The 22,724-nt window shown below is 45.3% G+C and overlaps 1 protein-coding gene across 2 annotated transcripts in view; it reads right to left on the bottom strand.

The window, feature by feature from the left end:
- The window catches only part of Itga6 (integrin subunit alpha 6), a 69,474-nt gene that overhangs the window by 9,638 nt on the left and 37,112 nt on the right, over positions 1-22,724 (bottom strand). For both annotated transcript variants that reach the window (XM_036184123.1, XM_036184124.1), the window contains exons 6-23: positions 20,966-21,176; positions 20,144-20,337; positions 19,935-20,023; positions 18,888-19,006; positions 13,238-13,336; positions 12,935-12,996; positions 8,666-8,826; positions 8,354-8,497; positions 7,193-7,308; positions 6,906-7,095; positions 6,728-6,811; positions 6,539-6,618; positions 6,308-6,385; positions 6,119-6,221; positions 4,699-4,872; positions 1,685-1,783; positions 1,479-1,589; positions 1,296-1,394 (exon numbers count right to left, since the gene is read on the bottom strand). In XM_036184123.1, the coding sequence (XP_036040016.1) occupies positions 1,296-1,394; positions 1,479-1,589; positions 1,685-1,783; positions 4,699-4,872; positions 6,119-6,221; positions 6,308-6,385; positions 6,539-6,618; positions 6,728-6,811; positions 6,906-7,095; positions 7,193-7,308; positions 8,354-8,497; positions 8,666-8,826; positions 12,935-12,996; positions 13,238-13,336; positions 18,888-19,006; positions 19,935-20,023; positions 20,144-20,337; positions 20,966-21,176 (2,213 nt within the window). The remainder of the gene's footprint in view (positions 1-1,295; positions 1,395-1,478; positions 1,590-1,684; positions 1,784-4,698; positions 4,873-6,118; positions 6,222-6,307; positions 6,386-6,538; positions 6,619-6,727; positions 6,812-6,905; positions 7,096-7,192; positions 7,309-8,353; positions 8,498-8,665; positions 8,827-12,934; positions 12,997-13,237; positions 13,337-18,887; positions 19,007-19,934; positions 20,024-20,143; positions 20,338-20,965; positions 21,177-22,724) is intronic.

Genomic DNA, 22,724 nt, shown 5'->3' with positions numbered 1-22,724 from the left:
TGAGGGGACCAATAAGGCATCCCAACACTCACAGTAACCTCCAGTCTTCAGGCTGAACCACTGCGCCTTCGGTTACACAAGGGATGCCGGCATGGGGGCTAAGCTATTGTAGCCCAGAATCACAGAAAACTGGAGGCGGCAGCAGACTAGCGATAAGAAAACGTCTCCACTTTCCAAGAAACGGGTTCTAGATATAAGGCAGAAATCATCCACCCATCTATGAAGGATTAAGCAAAGGAGGGTCAGGTGGAGACCCCATCTCCACCTGGAGTCTGGTTAAAATAGAATGCCAGAGATAAGGATTGTCCTCTGGGACTAGGCAGCCAGACCTGCTATCAGGCCCCCTCAGTTCTATCACCTTCCAGAAAAAGAAGAGAACTTGAGACCCCAGTCACAGGACAGTTAGGTGTCCAAGGAGACAGGACACTGTCTCACTGTCATTGGAATGCTACATGGCCAAGGTTTGTTCCAAAGGACACACCAGGGATTTTTTTTAAAAAATTCAATTCTAGACCAATGGACTGATGGACAATTCATTCATTCACAGGGATTTTGAGATAGGGTCTCACTGTGGTCCACCTTAACCTGGGGCTCACTATGTCACTCAGACTGCCTCAGACTTGTGGCAATCCTCCTGCTTCAGCCCCTAGGTGCTGGGACTGTAGATGTGAACCTCCATGCTTGGCCCACATATACATTCCAGATTTATAGAAATAGAGACATAGCTTTTCTAGAAACTGTCATGGGCCCCACATGGCAAGGGCATTCTGAGAATGGCTGCAGCGTCGGGGATGGGCCCGTCTCGTTTTCGGCGGGGCTGCAAGCTCTTCCTTCTTCCTCTGCGGGGCTCCTCACCCTGGCACTGCTCTGCAGAATGGAGGACTCCACGCTTCCTTTTCTCAGTGCCTGTGCTGCACGTGGGATTGAACCCAGGACCTTGTGCGGTAGCAGGAAGCAGGAGCTACATACTAGCCCTTTCAACTTCAGAACAGGGCCTCATGAGATTGCCCAGGCTGGCCTTCAAACTCACTCCGAAAAATCCAGACAGACTAAATCAGTGATCCTTCTGCTTCAGATTCCCGAGTAGCCAGGACATCAACAGGACTGCATTACTAGGCTGGCTCAGGTTTACCTACATTTTCAACAATTCTGTTCAAACAGAGCTTCATGTGGCAGAATCTAAAACTGTCCTTTAAGGAACAACAGGACCTACGGGGTATGAGTACCGAACGTGACCTCAGGCTGTGGGCTTTGCGTGGAGGAAGAGGTCGGCTGAGGGAACCAGCTCTCCTCACCTGAGTGCCTGCGTGAGGCAGCTTGATATTCTGAGCAGCGGATGTCACATCGATGGAAGCCCGCACGAGAATGTCCAAGTAGTTCAGCTTGGAATACTCCTGTGAAAAATGAGATGTGTTAGGAGCGTGACAAGTGTCCTTGGCGGTAGCAAATTCTCCCGGGGGTAGGGCAAAGCTGCATACCTCTAGAAATGTACTGTTCCACAGCCTGGAGCGCAGAACGAGAGAGGCTTTGCTGTCCAGCCCCCGCAGCGGACACCTGATGTTCACACACCCCACGTTGACGCTGCAGTTCTAAAGAGGAGACTGGGGGTGAGAAGCCGTCCTTCTGGGAAGCCATTCCTTGTTTATACAGACCACATTCACAGCCCGGAAAAAAAAATACTCACGAGGGTCTGGTATTTTCGTTCAGAAAATAAAGAAAACTTCCTGCTGTCATCTATTTGTTTTTCGGGAATTTCTCGTTTCTTTCTTGAGTTGTGAGACTCCTAAAACAGATATCCAAAACAGACCCACTTGTGAAACTCTGTCACTGTCCCATAAGTCCCACAAATAAAGCCAAATTTGCACCATCAATTAATATCTTGGCTGCTTCTCCTGTCCTGTGATAACACACCCCGACATAGCACCTCACAGGAGAAAGGGCTGATCTGGGTTCAGTCCCAGGTTACAGTCCCCCATGGCGGGGACGGTAAGGAGCTGGTCACATGGCAGCCACAGCCAGGAAGCGGAGAGCAGTGAACGGTGGGGCTCAGCTCACTTTCTCCTTTCCAGGTAGATCCCAACCAGGGATTGGTGCTACCTACTTTTAGTGTGGATCTTCCCACCTCAAGAAACCTTATCACAATGATCTTTCACAGGTATGACTAGAAGCTAAATAATCCCTCTAGATGTGCATAGAGTCTCAGGGGTTCCAAATTCTGCCAAGGCTACATAATTAACCATCACATCTTCTCTCCTACCAGCAAAAGCAGAGAAAGTCTAAAACCAGCAAGGGTTATGGCCATTTTAGGTTCATCCATGGTATCCTAAGTCTGTTTATTTAAGTAGCTTATTCCTAGTGTGATACTGAAACTCAGGGAAAGAAAAAGCTACCTTTGTTCTTGTGTCTCCACTGAATTACCAGCACATAGCACCCAACAGTCTACTGAGACCTGAGATCCTCACCAGCACTTAGCTCCATGTCTAACTCACAGGAGACAGCCAGACACAGCACCCAACAGTCTACTGAGACCTGAGATCCTCACCAGCACTTAGCTCCATGTCTAACTCACAGAAGACAGCCAGACACAGCACCCAACAGTCTACTGAGACCTGAGATCCTCACCCACTCAGTTCCATGTCTAACTCACAGGAGACAGCCAGACACAGCACCCAACAGTCTACTGAGACCTCAGATCCTCACCCACTCAGCTCCATGTCTAACTCACGGGAGACAGCTAGCACATAGGAATCATAAAATGATAGCAAGGACCATAAGGAAGCACAAGACCCTTTGGATCATCAACTCAGAGAGAAGTATTGAAAACTAAGCCAGATATGAACTTTTAACCTGTGCCTTCCTTATACAGGGTGAGCCTCCCTTATTAGAAAAATGCTGAAGAGTTTAGAACAGTTTGGATTTAGGACTGGTGGAAAGGGAATAGCCAGTCAACTTGTAATTAACAGTAGGAATAACAGGCCATCATGTTTTCCAATGTTGATGCGTTAAGGAGCATGCTGTAAGCCTCCGACTGTGAACACCCAGAACACCCAGTTACCGTGGAATTTAAAACCAAAGAAGGCTGGGGTATGCAGCTGAATTGGTAGCATGCTTGCCTAGCATGCTTGAAGGCCTGGGTCTGAGCCCTAGCACTGCATAGTATAGCACTGCATGGCAGGCAGCAGATGTTGTTATAGCAGCACTTGGGAGGCAGTGGCTGGAGGATCAAGACTTCAAGGTCATTTCTGGTTACCCTAGAGTTCAAGGCCAGCCTGGGCTACATAAGATCTGCCTCAGAAAGAAACAGCCAAGTGACCCACACCTTTCATCCAGCACTCAGGAGACAGAGGGGGACGGATCTCTGAGTTTGAGGCCAGCCTGATCTACAGAGAGAGTTCCAGGACAGCCAAGACTACACAGAGAAACCCTGTCAAACAAACCAGCCAAACAACCGACCAACAACAGCCCAAACCCAGGAATTTATAATAAATGAAAGAGCCATCCACAGGTACTGCAACCATTCATCCCACTGGAACTCAAGTCATCCAGGTACATAAGCATGCTGGAACAGGGGGTGGGCTTTTGTGGTATTATGCAAGCTAATAAACTTATCTGGGGTCAGAGAACAGGACGGCCACAATATTAAACTTGAGGATAGGCAGTGGTAGCACACGCCTTTAATCCTAGCATTCCAGAGACAGAAATACCTCTGGATCTCTGAGTTCAAGGCCACATTAGAAACAGCCAGGCATGGTGACACACGCCTTTAATCCCAGAAATCCAGCATTTAATCCCAGGGAGTGAGGCAGAAAGTAGAAAGATATATAAGGCGTGAAGACCAGAAACTAGAAGCATTTGGCTGGTTTAGCATTTGCCTGGTTAAGCATTTGGCTGGTTAAGCTTTCAGGCTTTGGAGCAGCACAGTTCAGCTGAGAGCCATTGGGATGAGGACACAGAAGCTTGCAGTCTGAGGAAACAAGACCAGCTGAGGAACTGGAGAGGTGAGGTAGCTGTGGCTTGTTCTGCTTCTCTGATCTTCCAGCGTTCACCCCAATACCTGGCCTCAGGCTTGATTTTATTAATAAGAACCTCCAACCATTTTGCTACGGGCTCTGAAATCGGTGGGAGCTTAAACGCAGCATCTATCATCTCTTAACAGCTGAGTCACTTGGAGAAGGTCACTTAATGTCTCTGATTCTCAATAAACTCACTCATCTGTGGAGAGGCGGATAATAAAAAACCATCTCACACAATTGTCAAGAGACTACACCAAGTGCTTAGTCTGGTACTGGCAAAGCAAGGGACTCGGTGAGCATTTACTATTAACGAGGATGAAAGTGCTCCACGTCATCTGCTAAGGCGCCAAGGCCTTGCTGATGCCTGCCCTCCTAGAGCTCCCCGCAGTCTATGCTGGCTGCTTCATCTCCAGGGGATTCGCCCAGTTTTCCTTACATACCGTGTTGGGTCGTAACACTTAAGAAAATGTCCTTCATCTCAACAAGTGGATGTTCCACAACAGTCATTCATTGGCAAAAATGCCTTAGCCAGTTATGGGGTTACTCAGTTATGAGTGAGAAAACCGTGACAACCAAAGGAAAAGCCTACACGATGTGTTCGGCTTCCCTAGCAGAGTCAAGTTGACCCCTCAAAGGTCGGCAGCGCACACCTGGGAAGCGGCGGGGAAACTTCCCATCCACGTACCTTCAGCTTCAGGTAGTTTATTTCACTGTGTGGCTCACAGATGACCTGCTCCAAGCCTTTGGATTCGACTTTCACCAAATAAAGCAACCATTTGCCATTGTTAATTTCCTTGGGCCACTGTATATTCAAGGTCGCTGTGCCGAGGTTTTTAAGAGGTTTTCCTAAGTTAATCACCTGTCAGAAAACAACATATTTTGCTACAACATAATCCTTTCAAAGATAAAATTAAGGAGCATTTCTTACTGCCTACAGGCTAGATACCCAGCATCATCCTACAGCAGTTGTAGCACAAGTCTCCAAAACGGACCAGGAATAGGGTGTGCTTAAAAGATTCTTGTCATAAAAAAATAGAAGAAAAAAGAAAAGGTCAAAAAGAGAAAGGATTGCTAGGTCAATCCAGGATTAAATATCATACGCAACAAAACCCACAGTGCAGGTATGACATGTTCCCAAAAGTACAAGGATTGTGAACTGCTCAGTGAGCATCCTGCCTGGCAGATAACAAAGCCTCTGCTTCGGCACTGGTACCCACATCCTGCTCTGAAAAACCTCTCTACTGCGAGACTGAAGCAGTCTCTGTCATCTGTACATGGGGAGACTGTGGAGAAGCACAGGACAGCCCAGAGCGAGTGCTGGGAGCGGGGGAGCTCTGTACAGCAGGCCCAGGGTGAGAAGGCGGAGGGAGCGGCCTGCCTGAACTATGTATGGTGCAGAGCTGCAGAACCTCATCTGACCGGCGCACAGAGCTCACACCAGCTGGCATTCCTTGAGAGAACTTGCCTCGTTAGTGTGCTGGATTAGACCAAGTCCATTCTTGCCATTCCAGGGTTTAATCGTAATGCTCACCAGCATTTTAGGAACTCAGTTTGCACCAGGGAGACCCCAATCCATAGGCATCATAGGCAGACACCAGAGTCCGTGTTCAAGTTTGTTAAACTGGCCCAAGTCGCTGTGGTGGCCTACTGTGAGCCCGTCATCGGCCTTCTTTGCTGGCCTATACTGAGACTACTGTCACCATCACAAAGTTGGGCTTGTGAGGGGGAGTAAATGTGGATATTCTTTCAGCCCAGAGCATCAGAAAAACGACTTCCCAACAGAGGAAGAAATGAATTACACATTCTAAGGTCAACTACAAATTACTCAGAACTTTTTCTTTGTTTTATAGACTGAGCAAAAGATGAAGTATTCTTTGTGTCTACACTACACATATATTCTAGTTCTATAAGGGCAAGCAGGACTCGATTCCAAACCAAAAGTCTCTGCTGAGTGATAGCTGCTCTCTTTCCTGGGAAGATAAAGTTTTCACTGTGAAAAACCAGCAGACACGGTCAACTGAGTATTTCCTTAAGATGTGTGTGACTGGTCATGGATTAAAATGGCATATCAAGACTGTATCTAGGACCGAATTGTTCCGACTTACCCTGAATTCATACTCTATTAGACTCCCTACATCGTCTTCAGATTTCATAGCCTGCTCACCAACAACTGTACCTCCAAAATACACCTGTGAAGGTTTAGCGACTCTGTCAAATTAAAAAACACCCGTTTTAGTGAGAATTATAAATGGTTCTTTCAGACATTGATTTGTTATGCCAAACACAACACTTACCCGGAGACCGATAAAAGCAGTTCAATAACCACTTTTGCTTTCGCGGTAATTGGAGCCAAATTATCTTGATTGCTTGTTCTGAAAATGAAAGGGGAAACAATGGGGTTTTATTTCAACAGTCAGTTTCCTCATTACAATTACATTTCTTTTATGAGTTAGATCAGTGCTAATTCAGTGACTCCAGGGTTCTCACGAAATAAGTATGAATGGGGAGGTTGAAGTAACTCTTACGTTTCCAACTTCAGATTAATATCCAGATCTGTGGTGTCAAAGGTGACCTCAGTTGTACTTAAAATCAGATAAAAAGTAACCTAAAAAAAAAAAAAAAAATACAGACAAACGGCTGTTACCAAGGGCCAGGCCTCTGGTACAGTGCCCGTATTCAGAACAGTACGGCAGAGCAGTGGAGGCATCACCTACACTGGAATTTCTCTTGAAAGGATTCCCGAGCTCGCAGTCAGCCTGGGAGCCGTTCTGGTTGGCGACACAGCTCAGCTGCTTCTCCTGGGGCAGAAAAGGCAACCGGGTGGGTCAGGGTTTGTTCACCACCGTGCGGTCTCTTTCTCTCCCTCCCCGCTGTCTTCTCAGAGACACTTACGGGGAAAGCCCTCAGTTCTCTGTACGCCGAGTACGTGAGGGTGTCCGGGAACGTGGCAACCAGTTTGGCTTCGTGCGCGTCCTCGCCGTCTTTCCTGGGATTCCTTGGATCAGAAGGGCCGTTGGTCACGGTTATTTCCAGAGCGATATCCTTTTGATCTTTCAGGACTAATTCTGGGATGCCTTTCTGACTATTAAAAAAAAAACAGAAAAAGAGAATCTCAACACACATGCAATCCTCCTTCTAACCAAAGCCTGGAGGTCAGAGTTACTTCCCGAGATGCTTACATCGGAAGGTAGGAGAATTTGTCCTGACTGCCTTCTCGGGTACAGAATTTATACTCTAGCTTAAGGTTGCTGTTACAGATGTTGTCGTCTCCACACCCTTCCTTTAAGAAGTGTACCTGTAAGGAACCAAACGCAGAGGTCAGTTCCTAAAGGCCTTCACGGCTCGCTTCCCTGTGGTATTTTACCCTCCTGTGCCACACCCAGCTCCTGCTCTGTCCTCCAGCAAGACACTTTGACCATGTCAAAGCAGTGGGATATAATTCCCAGCACCGAACAGTATTCAAGATAACAGTAACAGCTGGGTGGTGGTGACACATGCTTTTCATCCCACCATTGAGGAGGCAGAGGCAGGCAGAGCCGCTGAGTTCAAGGAAGGCCAGCCTGGTCTACAGAGTGAGTTCCAAGGTAGCCAGGGCTACACAGAGAGACCCTGTCTCCAAAAACAAAACAAAACAAACAAAAAATAATGATGATGATGCCAGCTTAAGATGTCATACTTCTCTAGGCTCAGCTCGAATCTCCACTCTTGGCCTAGCACACAGAGCCTGCCTCACATGACATGTCCAGCAGGCCACAGAATATACATTTTCTTCCTATAATGACCTAAAGTTGCATTATTCACGTAAGTGTTTCATTGTGAATATTTTTCTTTTGCTTTGCCAACCTTCGCTATTCCATGAATTTAATGTTTGAATAACATATTTAGCACACTGTGCTGTTCTCTGTGGTAAAATAAAGTATGTCAACTATAGGAGGAAACAGCAGGAGAATCAAAGTTTGGCTAATTATAGTCTCAAGAAGGCCCAGGGGCCAAGAACAATGAGGATAAATACTGCTCGACCCCCAAATTCCATCTCATAGGCTAATTACATATATAAAAATAAGCAGTAGCTTTTTGTTTTTGTTTTTTTTTTAAAGATAGGGTCTCATCATGATCTCTGGTTGGCCTGGAACTTGCTGTGTAAGACCAAACTGGCCTTGATCTCACAGAGATCTGCCTGCCCCTGCCTCCTGGGTGCTGGGATTAAAGGCACACAGGACACCACCACATCTGGCTGTGAGTAAGTAAAACAAATCTCTGTTTCTATTGCCTTCAGAGACATTTGGTTCCACGTTAAGATATGGTAAACACTGGCAAAAACAGAAGCCAGGAAGGCTTACATCTGCCTGGACAATTTTGGCTTCATTTGAATTCAAGATGGGAAGAACTTCCGGAAGTGAATTCACCCGCCGGCGAGAGCTGGTCTCCCGGATCTCCACAGAAGCAGTGATGGGGATAGGCCGCAGCTTATCTCGGATGTTTTCCTGCCAAGTGCAAAGGGACAGAGGTGAGCGTGGCCAAAATGTGGACCTCCAAAATGATGGCAGCACACTGGGGGGGGGGGGGGGTTGTTGTTCAGAAACCTAAGCACGGGAAAGACACCCAAGTTCTGTCCTATCCATCATGGAGATGACGGCCACACGCTCGCTCACCTGCAGCCAAAGGGTCTCCTCCATGCACGCCCGCTGATTCTGCCTGTTCAGGGTCAGCTCCTGAGTATACTTGGGCTCAGAACCTTGGTTTCGAAACTGAACCCGTGACGACAGCCCAGACTTTCTTCTTTCCTTTTCAGCTTCAAGTATACCCAAAATCGCTAGGTTGAAATGAACAGACTTGTCTTAACTTAAAGGTGCATGAGTTCTCCTACAGTCTTTCAAACTCCACACAATAGCACTTTGCTCCCCAGCCTTTGTTTCTCTTTATTTCCCGGTAGGGGACCTTCTGGTGAGCTGTGTTGTTTTAAACCCAATCGCTCTTCCCACAGATGTTACTATTTTAAGTTCCGTTTCCACTGGTCCACCTGGGGGAGCTCAAGAACAAGCTAGAGCCTTCTGCAGCAGCTAGGAATCAGTTTCTGGCTGAATTTTAGGAACGCTAAAGACAACCGGAAACACCCAATGCCCTTGCCTCAGGACTCTTTCAGCCTGTGCTTCAGGACCAAGGGTCTTTGCTTTTTGAAAAGGTGTCTGGGAAAGCAGTCTCCTGCAGCTGAACTGGTATGAATTCAAGGCGAGTTTCAGCTACAGTGTGAGTCTATCTGAAATACCGGATGGATGGATGGATGGATGGATGGATGGATGGATGGATGGATGGATTTGATTGACATTTCTCTCCATAGCTGGAAACCAGTTTGTCAGCCTAACTAACAGCTTTCATAGGTAAGTCTCCAGCCTGCAGCAGAGGTGTCCTGGTGTTGACTGCCTCTGCTAATGCAGCTTGGAGGCAAGCCAGGATCTGGACCATCAGAAGCTCACTTCTGGACTCTGGAATGCATTCTTCAATGGGTCACTGGATGAGGCTGCTAAATATGCTTTTCATGGGCCAATATTTAAATAACTTACATTCATTAAGCACTCGCTGAGACCATCAGAGGGGAAAGAAAGCAAAGGACCACGTACAGAGGGTCAGAGAAAATAGCCTCCAGGGCAAAAAAACTCTGCTCCAGAAAAACGTAGAAAACAATTTACTATTCAAGCTTTGGTGAAAGAAATCTTCTTGAGAGTTTGCTGTTTGTTTGAGACAGATTTCATATAGCCTAGGTTATATGGAACTGACTATGAAGTAGAGATGACCTGAATGGATCCTCCTGCCTCCACTTCCTGAGTGCTAAGATTACAGGCATGCACCACCATACCTGGTTTTATACAGTGCTATAATCAAACCAGTACTTTATAATTACACAGCTCTGGGGTTGGACCAGGACTTTGTGCATATTCCGCAAGCACTCTACTGACTGAGCTACCTACATCCCTAGCCAGGAGAATGTTCTAATGTTCTCTTTGAAAATCAAGGAGGTTCTGAATCATATATATAGCAAGGGGCAGACAGAGGTATCAACAGTTCTAAAACTACCTGAAATACGAACGCTGGCTGCTTTATACACTGGCCTGGATGCCAGGCCTCACTGCCCCTCCCCCTCCGCACTGGTCCCTCTCTTCCTCTTCTCTGTCCTCACCAGCTCTGCGCCTCTATTCCCTCTTCAGATCTTGACCCAGACATCACTTTATCCAGAAAGCCTGTCCTGGTTCCTCCTGAGCCACTGAGAAAATTCTGTCGCCAAACCCTCGGAGGCCACTGCACTGGGACTTGTCTGGCTTCCACAGTGTAGAGGAACTAAGGACAAAGACTGCATCACCCTTGTTCACCACTGTATCCCTTGGAACTACCACAACACTGGACAGACAAATGGAACGGGGTCACCGGCTCCATGCCGCTGTATGCACAGCGTGATGTGTGTGCATGTGTACACACAGTGTGATGTAATTTTTACATGGAAATGGTAGTTATTCAGATACACAAGATACCAAAATTTCGAAGCACTGACTGTTTCAATAGCAATTTCTCTGTCCATCTGAAATATTCTTAAGTGTCAGAGCTGCCGAATGGAATGCTCATTTCTGGCCTTGTGCGGCTTTGACATCATCCATTTATCAGTGACCTGCTTCTAACTTCACAATGAATCAGATGAAGGCTCCCACACTGAGTGCCCCTCATGGCAAAAGTACAGGAGGGTATGGGTACATTAAAAACGTTTATCTACCAAACCCATGCTAACCTCCCGTAACCCTCCCGACAACTCACATCATCTTAAAATCCTTGCAGGTCACCTTTGCTGACCTCCTGGGGGCAAGCCAAGAATACTCATTAAGGCTCAATTATAAATATCCAAGTGTATGCAACATTGCAAGCGAGGCTGGCCGAGTTAAAACATCCTGGCCCAACGGTAAGCTCACTTGTGGGATGATTCTAAATGTATTAAACTGGGGCAGTTTTGTGGAAAATTCTGTTTGATTTCACTTTAAAGTTCCTAGTACCATGGAAGTACAATGCAAGAGCTCTTCCAGGTGAAGAGGTCCACCCATCATAGGCCATCAAGAAACACCTGAGTAATGGAGTCGTTATGTCCTATAAAGGAGATGCACAGAGCAGCAGACGTTGGGTTAAAGCTAGGAGAAGCAGCTTGTCATTCTTCCCCTCTCTCTTTCTCTCTCTCTCTCTCTCTCTCTCTCTCTCTCTCTCTCTCAAGGGCAGTGGGGGGTAGGAGCACACCAGTGAGACCTGACATTTACCTAAACAATTCAGATAGAACCAAACGTTTTCTCGTTTCTTCTCCCTGCTCAAGAATCCAGTTTATTCTCAATTCTCAAATTCATTACAAATACAGATAAAAGGGCTGGCATCCAAGTGAGGAAGGTGTGTGTTTTCTCATCATTGAAAATCATGCAACATCGAAAAACCAAAAAAAAAAAAAAAAAAAAAAAAAAGCCGGGCGGTGGTGGCGCACGCCTTTAATCCCAGCACCTGGGAGGCAGAGGCAGGCAGATCTCTGTGAGTTCAAGGCCAGCCTGGGCTACCAAGCGAGTTCCAGGAAAGGCGCAAAGCTACACAAGGGAAACCCTGTCTCAAAAAACAAAAAAAACAAAACAAAACAAAATCATGCAACAGCCAGGTGGTGATGGAGCACACCTTTAATCCCAGCAGGGGCAGGAGGATCTCTGAGTTCCAGGACAGTCAGGGCTACCCAGAGAAACCATGTTTCAAAACACAAAAATCAAAACAAATAAAACATGCAACAAGGAGCTGGGTAAATGTCTGTTTGTCAAGTGCCACGCAAACACGAGGGATGAATTCAATCTCCAGACTACTGAGATTTTAAAAAGCCAGGCGTGGTGAACAGCCTGTCATCCCAGCACTAGAGAGGTGAGACATGAGGACTCAGGCTCAGTCCATAAAGCTGCAACTGTACAATCAATCCTAAGGGCATGAGTGTGGATCCCAAGAACCCACATGAAAAGCCGAGAAAGCAAGGCAGCCTGTGCTTATAAGCCTAGCCCTAGGGCTCACTGGCCAGCCAGCTTTGTGAAAGCAATGAACTTCATTTTCAACCAGAGACCTATCTCAAAGAAGGACAGCCAGCAATTAAGGAGATCACTTTGTACACATGTGCACGCACTCATTTTAACAAGTATGTGTACACACACACACACACACACACACACACACAAATATCCTGCTTTGGGTACCAGAGAAAGGAAGTAGAACAATTTAAAAGGCCAAGAGCCTTTGTTTTGCCATTGATCAGCTTCAGAACCCTAGACCATGACTCGGAGACATCGTTTTATCAGACGGGAAAAGGAAAGTCAAAGGCTACGGTCTTGTCCTTTGCTGTAGGTCAACTAGCGTTACACTGAAGCCAGGAGCAGCCGCCAGGTCCCTGTCCTCTGGACAAGGTTTCAGATGCCCCGGAGCACTTGGGAGCACGGTTTGGGTGATGGGGGAGGGGCAGTGAGGCTAGTTAACCGGGCAAGCATGCCAGCTGCAGCTGTGCTCCGGCTCCCAGAGCTGGCTTTCCACACCACCACCCACCACCTCAGAGCCGCCCGGCCAATTTTCCACAGTGCTTTTCAAAGACAGACCAGGAAGACGCTGTTGTGACAGCAGATAAGTGCTTTTCCAAGGCTTTCTGTCCCAAAGCATCTGCTCTGGAAAATTCAAATGGGGACCAAGTGGAGAGCATCCCTTCCCTCACCATGCTGTGCCCTTCCTAATTAAAGGGGAGACCATGGGTAAACTTCATCCTCTAGACAAGAATTTATGAGCTCACTTTGGCCACTGTAGTTTTGTTTTCCTGTTATTTATGCAAAACTTTCAACCTGGCAGAGAGAAAACTTGTGGTTTTTGTAAATGTACTAGGCACTTACATATTGGAGGATTATAACCAGAGGGCTTCGCAGTATATTCAAAACAGGCTTTAACCTTGAGGCTGCATAAAATCAAACACATATTTCTTAAAAGATGCACTGTAGCAGTGGAAAATCCCCACCCTGTCCCCCCAGCCCCCAATGTCCCCATAGCCCACTGATGAGTAAATGATACGTTCCACAGACTCTCGTCCCTTTGTGAAGCACACCCTTGCTTGACCTTGCCCTGTGGCCCATCAGGTCAAGTGGATCGTCACAAAGCAGAGAACTGAGACTGCCCCCAGAACCACAAAACAAACTCACCATATCCCGCTAGGTGACCCACACAGCGATTTCTGGCGGAGGTCAATTCTGCTAGGGGTCACTGTGATGGTTTTCAGGATGTTAATCACTGGCCGGGATCTGAAGACAGAAGGATTGAAGAACCTAAGCCTTTTGCTATCTTGAACATATGGGTCATTCACACAGTAGGCAGTATTTGCAGTAGTCCAAAGCAGCTTTAAAAACACAGGAAAATGACTATGTGTAGGTACTACTTCTTCCCCAACTGTTGGAACAAAGCAAACAGCTAATGGATATAAACTTACGCTACTTAAAACACACAAACTGAAAATTGTACTATATTTAAAAACCAACAGACTTGCCGGGTGGTGGTGGCACACGCCTTTAAATCCCAGCACTCAGGAGATAGAGGCAGGCAGATCTCTGTGAGTTCGAGGCTAGCCCAGTCTACTGAGTTCCAGGATAGCCAGGGCTACACAGAGAAACCCTGTCTTAAAAAAACAAAACTAAACCAAACCAAAGAACCAATAGACTTAATGCATGCAATGTCTTCAAGCAAATTCTCTCTCCATTATAAAATACTCACATCCAAGTAATCTTTTATGTTCTTTTCAGATATGTTATTTGTTGCTGTTTCTGTTACAAATATCATCTACTGTCAAACATAAAAATAAAGTTTCAACTCAACAGTAGATTTTATGTTCACTGTTCTCTGTGGAGGTATGTCTTATTCCCTAACATTTGGGGGGCTCCTCCTATCACATAAATATGATCCATTACCCTTCACCTGTAGTGATGCTGAACTCTAACAATGTAACGGCCTCTATATACTCAATCATCACCAGCAGTCATGGTGAAACACCACAGAAATCTATGTTTACACATGAGTTTACTTATGGTAAGTTCCCAGCAGCAGAGCCTTCAGAGCATTCAAAGCATTGTTTTCAGGAGGCAGAGGCAGGAGGGTTGCTGTAAGCTGAAGGCTAGTCTGGCCTATATATGGAGTTCCAGGTCGGCTGGGGTCATACAGCAAGAACCTGCCTCAATACAGAGACATATAAATATACTTTGTTTTACTTAAATTTTAAAAACTAGTGTGTGTGTGTGTGTGTGTGTGTGTGTGTGTGTGTACAAAACAGCCAGGCATGATGGAACATGTTTGGAATTCCAGCCCTTAAGAAGCTGAGGCCGGAGGGCTGCAAATTTGAGGACTTCCTGTAAGTTCAAGGCCAGTACTCAATAGGATGCAGCAGGAAAACTGCAACCTTAAAGCTTGTTTCACATCAAGTTCAAGGAGTTTACTGAGACTCTGTCTCAAAATAACACACACACACACACACACACACAGACATGCGCACACAGCTGGAAATGTCGCTCAGTGGTACAGCTGATTGCCTAGCATGCATGAGGTCCTAGGTTCAATCCCTAATTACCTCCCCCATATACACAGTTTTAACTGTACATGTTTTATGGGGTACCTTATGATTTTCTACACATGTATATATTGTATAATGTTCTAAATCAGGGTAAACATAGCTATTTCAACACAAATCATTTTTCCTGGTGGCAATATCCAAAATCCTTTTTCAAATATCCAATACATCATGATGTTCCAATCAGCTACCCTAGTGTACAGCAGCTCCTGACCGTAACTCAGTGCTCACTGATGCCCCTCTCCCTCCCAGGCCCCCACCACCCCACGGTAACCACCATTCCATCCTCAACTGCTGTTGAGTTCAATCATGTTAGATTCCATGGATGAATGAGGTCAGGTGACACTTGTCTCTCTGTGTCTGGCTTGTTTCACTTAACACAGCAACCTCCGACTCCATCCATGCTGTCACAGATGGCAGAATTTCATTCAATCACTGAATTATGTTCCACCGTACATGTGTACACTGCCCATAAGCTGATGCTCAGGTTGTGTTTAATAATGCTGCGGTAACATGCCAGTGTGGATGCTTGTACAGCATTCACTTCATTTCCTTGGCTAATGCATCTGCTGGGTCATAGGGAACGACCTCCACACTGCTTCCCAAGATGGCTGGACTAATTTAAATTCCCACCAACATAAGCATCCCCTTCTCTACATATCCTTGCCAGCACTTATTACCTCTGTCTTTCTGGTAAAAGCTATTTTTACTAGACTATGGTAATATATGCATTTTTAATTATAAATATTTTAATGATAAATAATTTTAATAAACTCCAAAGATTTATACCAAGAGACACCTAACACTTGGCTGCTACCAGATGTCTTCCCTGTATGCTAATTTTAGTAAGACTGCCAATCCTGAACTTTTTGTTTATGTTTTTGTTTTTGTTTTTTTGAGGCAGGGTTTCTCTGTGTAGCCTTGGCTGTCCTGGAAGTGCCTCAAACTCACAGAGATCTGCCTGCCTCTGTCTCCAGAGTGCTGGGATTAAAGGTATGCTATGACCACTGGGCAATCCTGAATTATTTAGTCTCTGTCTCACAAACATTTGCCCTTCTTTATCCACTAGAATCTTTCACTCATAACCTTAAGAATAGACAAACATCTGGGTATGGTGGCACACATCTGGTATCTTAGCAGTTGGGAGGCTGAGGCAGACCAGGATGTGGTGGCTGTGTGCCTGGGGGGCTGGAGGGACATGAGGGGGAGATCCTGGCTCACCTCTCACCACTACTGCTCCCCTCCAGAACTGAGAGTAGGTATACGGTTTCATGACCATGAGGATCCAGTCAGGACTCTAGTGAGCTTGTGGTAAACACCGACATCCTGGAGACCGTGGTTTTAATAGGAACATGTCTTCCAAAGCCCAGACAGCTAGCTCAACCTTCTGGAAGCAATCTACTGGGAGCTGGAGAGGATATGCGCCCATTCACGGGGAAGGCGGGCATAGTAACAGGGTAACTACCTCCACATCTTCACTTTCCTTACTGACTTTTTAGCCTTCTGTTTCTAAGGTACATTTAGACAGCTGTGGATTTCTAGGACACTGACTCGACTCTTTTTTTTTTTTTTTAATTTTCTGGAGCTGAGGACCGAACCCAGGGCCTTGTGCATGCTAGGCAAGCGCTCTACCACTGAGCTAAATCCCCAACCCAACTAGACACATTTTTAACTTGAGTTTTGGTAGCATACCCAAAAGGTTAAAAATTTGTATCTTTCTATTTACATACTTATTTATGTATTTTAAAATAAGTTGCCATATAAGGTTTTACATATCACAGTATTAATTTGTTAATATATATATTTCAAAATATTTGAACACACTTGGCTGTAAGTCTGCTTGAATGTCTGTTTTTCAACATTTAACACATACAGGGAAACAGTATTAAGCATGATGGAAAACGTCTTCTCATGTGCAAGGCAGCATTTACTGGCTGATCTGCCTCATGGTTAAACTTGCCTTTTACTAACTACTCTGAAGGGCTACCCTGACTCAGTGGGAGGAAGCCTAGGACTTAGAAGATCTGCCTGCCTCTGCTTCTTGAGCACTAAGATTAAAAACTAGCGCCACCACACCTGGCTTCCAAATGGTTCATTTTCAAAGAAATATAAATGAAGTCAAAAGGTAAGATCACTTACCTAGAAAAATTAGAGCCATCATATTTAATGCTGGTAAGTCTGTGAGAAAATAACCTTTCAATGAATATAAACTAATACAACTTTTCTGAAAATGTATGTATTAATGCAAATGGCTGCTAGCCTGTATCCCATGAACTTTCACTTTTCTTTTAAAAACATCATATAGGGCTTATACAATGTTCCATGTCACATTTCTTTAAATAAAAATCAGACACTATCTATATTTTCTATCAATTTTTACAACTAACTCAGCATGTTTATAACAGGCTACTATTAAGTCACATGCGGCACGTGGAGGTCACATATAGACCTCCACATGTAGAAGTCACAGGACAACTTATAGGGATTGACTCTTCTACCCAGGGATGGACCTCCAGCTGCCAGGCTTGGTGGCAATTGCCTTGATCCACTGAGACAGCTTGCTGGCCTAATTTTTATACATTATTCTTTAAAAAACTTGTAGCCCTCATTTATTATGTAAATCAGGCTGGCCTCAACCTCCAAAATCTTGAGATTACAGGCATGAGCCGCCACGCCTGGCTAGACATGAAATTTTCACAAACCAGATTAGGGACCGGCAATGCCTGTGGTCTTTTACTGATCCTAAAACCGCGCTGCTCAAGCCCGTTAAGCTGTTTAGAGGGAGATCGGATTATATAGGAACTTGATTTTCTACAAACGAATTAATACTGTCAGTCAAAACAACAAAACCCCAAGAACCTTCTACTTACAAATCAAACTTTGTAAAATGGTGACTTCCAGGAGTGCTGGAAACAGGGAAAGGAGACTCTGAGCCCCGCCCCATCTCGAAGCAGCCAGTTCAGCCAGGCCACCACCTTTGGGCAGGCAGAGCTGGGGTGTGTGTCTGCATGAACCTAGATCGAGTCTTCAGATGCATACAATTTCCCTGTCAGAGACCCAGTATAAGGAGCTGGCTGTGCAGCACGTTAGGAGGACATGCTACAGAAACTTGCCGTCAGGAAATGACCCACCAGAAGAGTGTTTACCACTGCTTTCTGTACCAGGGGTTGGAGGGAAGGAGGTACTTTGCCAATGACAATGTTAGCATGTAGGCATCTGTGCCAGCCTGCCTTTAGGGTCCCGACAGGATAGACCTCAGCTGCACCTGCTACATTTCCTTATAAAAGGTGAGCCTTCCTCACCTCTAGTCTCCTGTCTCTTCCTCATCCCCAGGGACCAGGGACCGGTCTCTACCCCTTTCTCTGCTCCTTCTCTCCCTCCCCTCAATAATCCTCCTACGTGGGCCCTGTTGTATGGTGTGACTCCTTCTTGCCTTATTTTTTACATACAACAGACAATACTGCAGCTGGTTAGATAAAACACAAACCCATTTATCCACAGCTAAGGACTCAGTGGCAGGCCCAAGCCTCCTAAGGCCACACAGGGACAAAAGCAGGTTGCAAACACTATGTGCACCATGAAGTGTTTATGTATGGGAAGTGGACAATCAGAAACACTAAAAATCCACCTTTTAGAGTTGAAGAATGGATGGGAAAAACTGACTGGAACAAAAGGGGAAAAATGGGGTAAATAACAAGAGATTTTCTTCTTTATGTGTTTGCTTTCTCATCAAAAGGAAGGGTGCTTTTTTTTTCCATGTGCATGTGTGCATGGTGTGCATGTGTGTAAGTGTTTGTGCATGCGGAGGACCAAGGCTCACTCTGAGGACTCAAGAGAGTCAGTCCTTGACCACTTTTTCACCTAATTCACAGAGGCAGGGTCTTTGATTAACCCAGAGCTACCTGCGGGCTAGTCTCACTGGCTAGCTGGCTTCAGGGTATGACAGAGGTGAGTCACCACACCCGGCCAGAGCAGTGGCGCCTTCAGCCATCTGTCTCCCTTAAGCCTCTCTCATAAAAGGCTTCAAAGGCACACAGAGGAAGCCAAACCTTCCATTAATTCTGACACGTTTTTTACTTCAAATTAGTTCAACATTAGCGAGATCTTACACGATTTTTATCATATAACCCACCAAAAGAAAAATCTTCAAATTCATACAACCCTTTGCCTCAAAGAGTCAAAATATTAGTGGAAGATCGTTTCGGAGCTTGCTTAACTGAAGTCAAGGACACACACACCTGAAAACGGTAACTGAGTCTGAGAGGGAGCCAACAGCAACGTCAGGGTAGGAATTCCTATCCAGGTCCATGTTCCCAGCGATTGAATAGCCAAAGTAAGGCGACGTACCCTCCAGAACCTGAAATACACAGGGCGTTAGAATGAATGTGTGCCACTAAATGAGCTGGCCATCCACACACTGAGAAAGACACAATAGGAACGGAGCTCGGTGGTACAGTGTGTCCCCAGCACAGACAAGATGGGAGTGCTGTCCCCGGAACCACAAACAGAGGAAAAGAAAATAAAGCAAGGAAAAAAAGGAAACCAAAGTTTCAGTTTATATTATTTATAAATGTACAATATCTATTACTTCGTATAATTCATAAAAAGGCATCTGATTCACACAGTATTTCCAAAGGATAAAAGCCTATTTTTGTTTACTAAATTAATCAGTGTAGTTTAAAACCAAATCTAGTGCCCCCCTCCCCCAGCCTTATTTTAAAAACCAGCTAGAAGTTTTGGTGTACCAATTCTCCGGTAATTATGGCCTTCTACTCTGCCCAGTTTTGAGTCTATTAAGTGTGCTGCTAAAAGAAACTGAGCACAGGCCATGACCTCCCATTCCCTGCTTAGAACAGTCTTCACATTGGGTCACACTGATTTCCTAACTAACTAAGAAATCTTACAGTTAAAACAAGCAGGTCACTGCATCTGTGTGAGTGCATCAAAGCCACCTTCCAGGGGTACTCTGCAATTCATACTGGGCTGGAAAGATGGCTCAGAGGTTAAGAGCATGGACTATTCTCCCAGAGGACCCAGGTTCAATTCCAGCACCCACACATGGCAGCTCACAACTGTCTGTAACTCCATTCCAGAGGATCTGACATATTCACACAGACTTACATGAATGCAAAACACCAATGCACACAAAATAAAAATAATTACATTATTAAAAATTCATACTATTGTGTACTTGGAACTGAAATATGTGTGACAATTTACTTAAACCTACATAGTATACCACTAGGAAAAAAGGTTGACACTATAGTAGAGATGGATCTGGTTACCTGTGTTGGTTTGGTATTTATGCCAGTTGGGGATCCATGATAGATAAAAACCTTCCCCAGATCATCATAGGGAGCTCCAACAGCAATATCTGTTGACATCACATTTAAAAAAATATCATTTAAAAAATACTCCAATGTCTCAAAGATGCCACAAACATTCATTACCCAACCAACTGACCTGTGATGGTAACCATGTCACTACTACCTACCTGGATAGCCATCTTGATTAATATCTCCGATATTTTTTACCGAAATTCCAAACATAGAATCTTTGGTCCCATTAAGACGAATGGGCTTCACGTTATTCCATCTGCCTTGCTGGTTAATGTAGACATACACGGCACCCCCAACTTCACCATCCCTGTCAAAATACTGTGGGGCTCCAATAACTATGTCTTGCCACCTAAAAACATAATGAAGGGAAGAGCTATGAATCACCGGCTAAAATGCCAACAGTCTAGGCTCCAAGAACACAATACAAAGGGCCCCAAGTCAAGAGCTTACTTTTTTTAATCTCATCAATTAAGATACGTAACAGAAGAGCCGTATTAAGCCAAGGAAGACAGAAGGTAGCAATGCCAAGGTAATTTCTCAAGTCTGAGCCACAGCACAGGAGGACTGCCAGCGAGGCCCTGCGAGGCCATTACTATTTCCAGCTGGCACCCAGAGCTTTGAGTCCTCTGCACACTGGTGTGGTCACCACTCCCGACATTCTCCAAGACATCCTGGAAGCCCCAACAGCCCCCATCCTCAAGAAACCACAGAACAGTCAAGGCAGCTCATGCCTTTTTCTGAGTGTTTTTTTTTTTTTTTTTCAAATTTAAATTCGCAAGAAACTATGATCCCCAAACCCAAGTGAAGACGTAACATTTAGAAGTGATACTGTGCCATGGGGAGGGTAAGAGCTGTCATCAAGACGTGACAGGATGGCAAACTTTTCAATCAACTCACCTGTAGTTCTTCCCTAGACATACAGAAGAAGCCAGTCAGTAGCAACGTTAGCCGCGCATGATAACCAAAGACATGCTTACCCATCAGCATTGAGGTCCACCACCGCCACATCATAGCCAAATGAGGAAGCCAGGCCTTCTCCATCGAATATATACTCAGGGAGAAGATGGGCGGACTTCATGTCTCTCTTTAGCAGAACTACAGCCCCGCTGTGATTGGCTCTTGGAGCACCAGATACAAAAGTGATGTCATCTTTAGAAACAATACCCTTCCCTGAGTCCAATGAAAAGCCTAGAAAAAGAAAACCGTCTCTCCCATCAATCCTGTATTTCAGAAGGGACACCCCCCAGCTCTCCTCCTGGCCCTCCCGTCTACCTTCACATTTACTACACAGCACTCAGGGACAGAGGGAAGGACAAAGTGTCACAGCTATCGTGCCGCTTGCTATGTATGGCTATTAAAACTATTAAAGAACAAGTTTACGGGGTTGGGGATTTAGCTCAGTGGTAGAGCGCTTGCCTAGCCTCAGCTCCCCCCCCCCCAAAAAAAAAGACAGACCAAGTTTATGCTATTTAGGATTGGATAGCTGGAACTATGATTCAAACGAGAGCAAGCTAGCTACGGAAGTCACCCGAGAATGCTGGATCACATGCTCACGATTAAGTGCAAGGTACAGGGTTCTGCGCTGGCCAGTAGTTCACGTGCACAGCACCTACACTTGTCAGTCTAGTTGGCAGTCAGGTGAGAACAAATGTTAATACTGCTAACATACCCTAGGCGGCATCTCATTACTTTGGACCAACTCAGTTCTCAGACACAAGCATGCAAAACAAAACAAAAACATGCATGGTGATTCAGTTAGTTGAGAACCTCACATCAACAGTGGAGGTGAGTCAAAGGTCATTGGATCGGTGACACACTGTTCAAAGGGCAGGAATGTCCAATTATCACGCATGAAGTAGCCCTTTGGCTTATACACTGAGATTTGCTAGAAAAGCAAATAGAAGTTTATCCATTGCCAAAACTCCTCAAATTAACCCCACCTCTCTCTATAAAAATGGCAGAGGCAGACTAATGTGAAGTTCACCCTTTTTATGGGGTTTTATTTATAAAATCGTCACCACTACTGTTGCAGTTCTCAAATTGTGAGGTGAACTGAAAAATATGATGAGCCCCCAAGTTTAGAGCAAGGCAATACAATTGAACCCAGTGCTGAAAACCATTGGGCAGCTGAGCTCGACCATGGCATGCTTTTTTGTATGTGTTTCATTTGAAATGAAATAAAAAATAAGAAGATTTATGCTCTATATGGATCAAAAAAAATTTTTTAAATGACCATGACCAAGGCAATTTATTTGTCATCTCAGAGGTCACAAACCTAGGTAGCTATTCATCCTCACATGAGGGGATGTGTCTGGCCGCTCCCTGGGAGGCCGTGTTTTATAAACAAACTGATCGGGATCTGTATAGGAAATGCTGGTCAAAAACAGCAGGCCTGTACGCATGCACGGGACAGGAGAGATTGAAGAAAGACAATTATGCTTGGGAAGAGGCGGGGCCGAGCTCCTTGCTAGCTTCCACAGGCAGACCGGACACTCACTGATCTTTTAAATGAGACCCTCCCAGCACAGACCAGCAAAGTGTCACAACACACATTTGACTTCTTTCCCAGACATCGACTTTTGAGGAACCCCATGCTGAAAAGAGGTTAAGGTGTTCGAGGAAACAAAACCCTTCACATCTCCCGACCAGTAACTCTGTTTATAAACCCCAGGGGCATCTGAAAGACCAAACTACTGTCTTCTTAGCCATAAGAATTAATATTAAATATAGCCCGTC

Source organism: Onychomys torridus, chromosome 4, assembly GCF_903995425.1.
Source record: "Onychomys torridus chromosome 4, mOncTor1.1, whole genome shotgun sequence".
NCBI lineage: Eukaryota > Metazoa > Chordata > Mammalia > Rodentia > Cricetidae > Onychomys > Onychomys torridus.
Note: the sequence above shows the minus strand (reverse complement) of the source record. Positions and strands in the feature narration are given on the sequence as shown.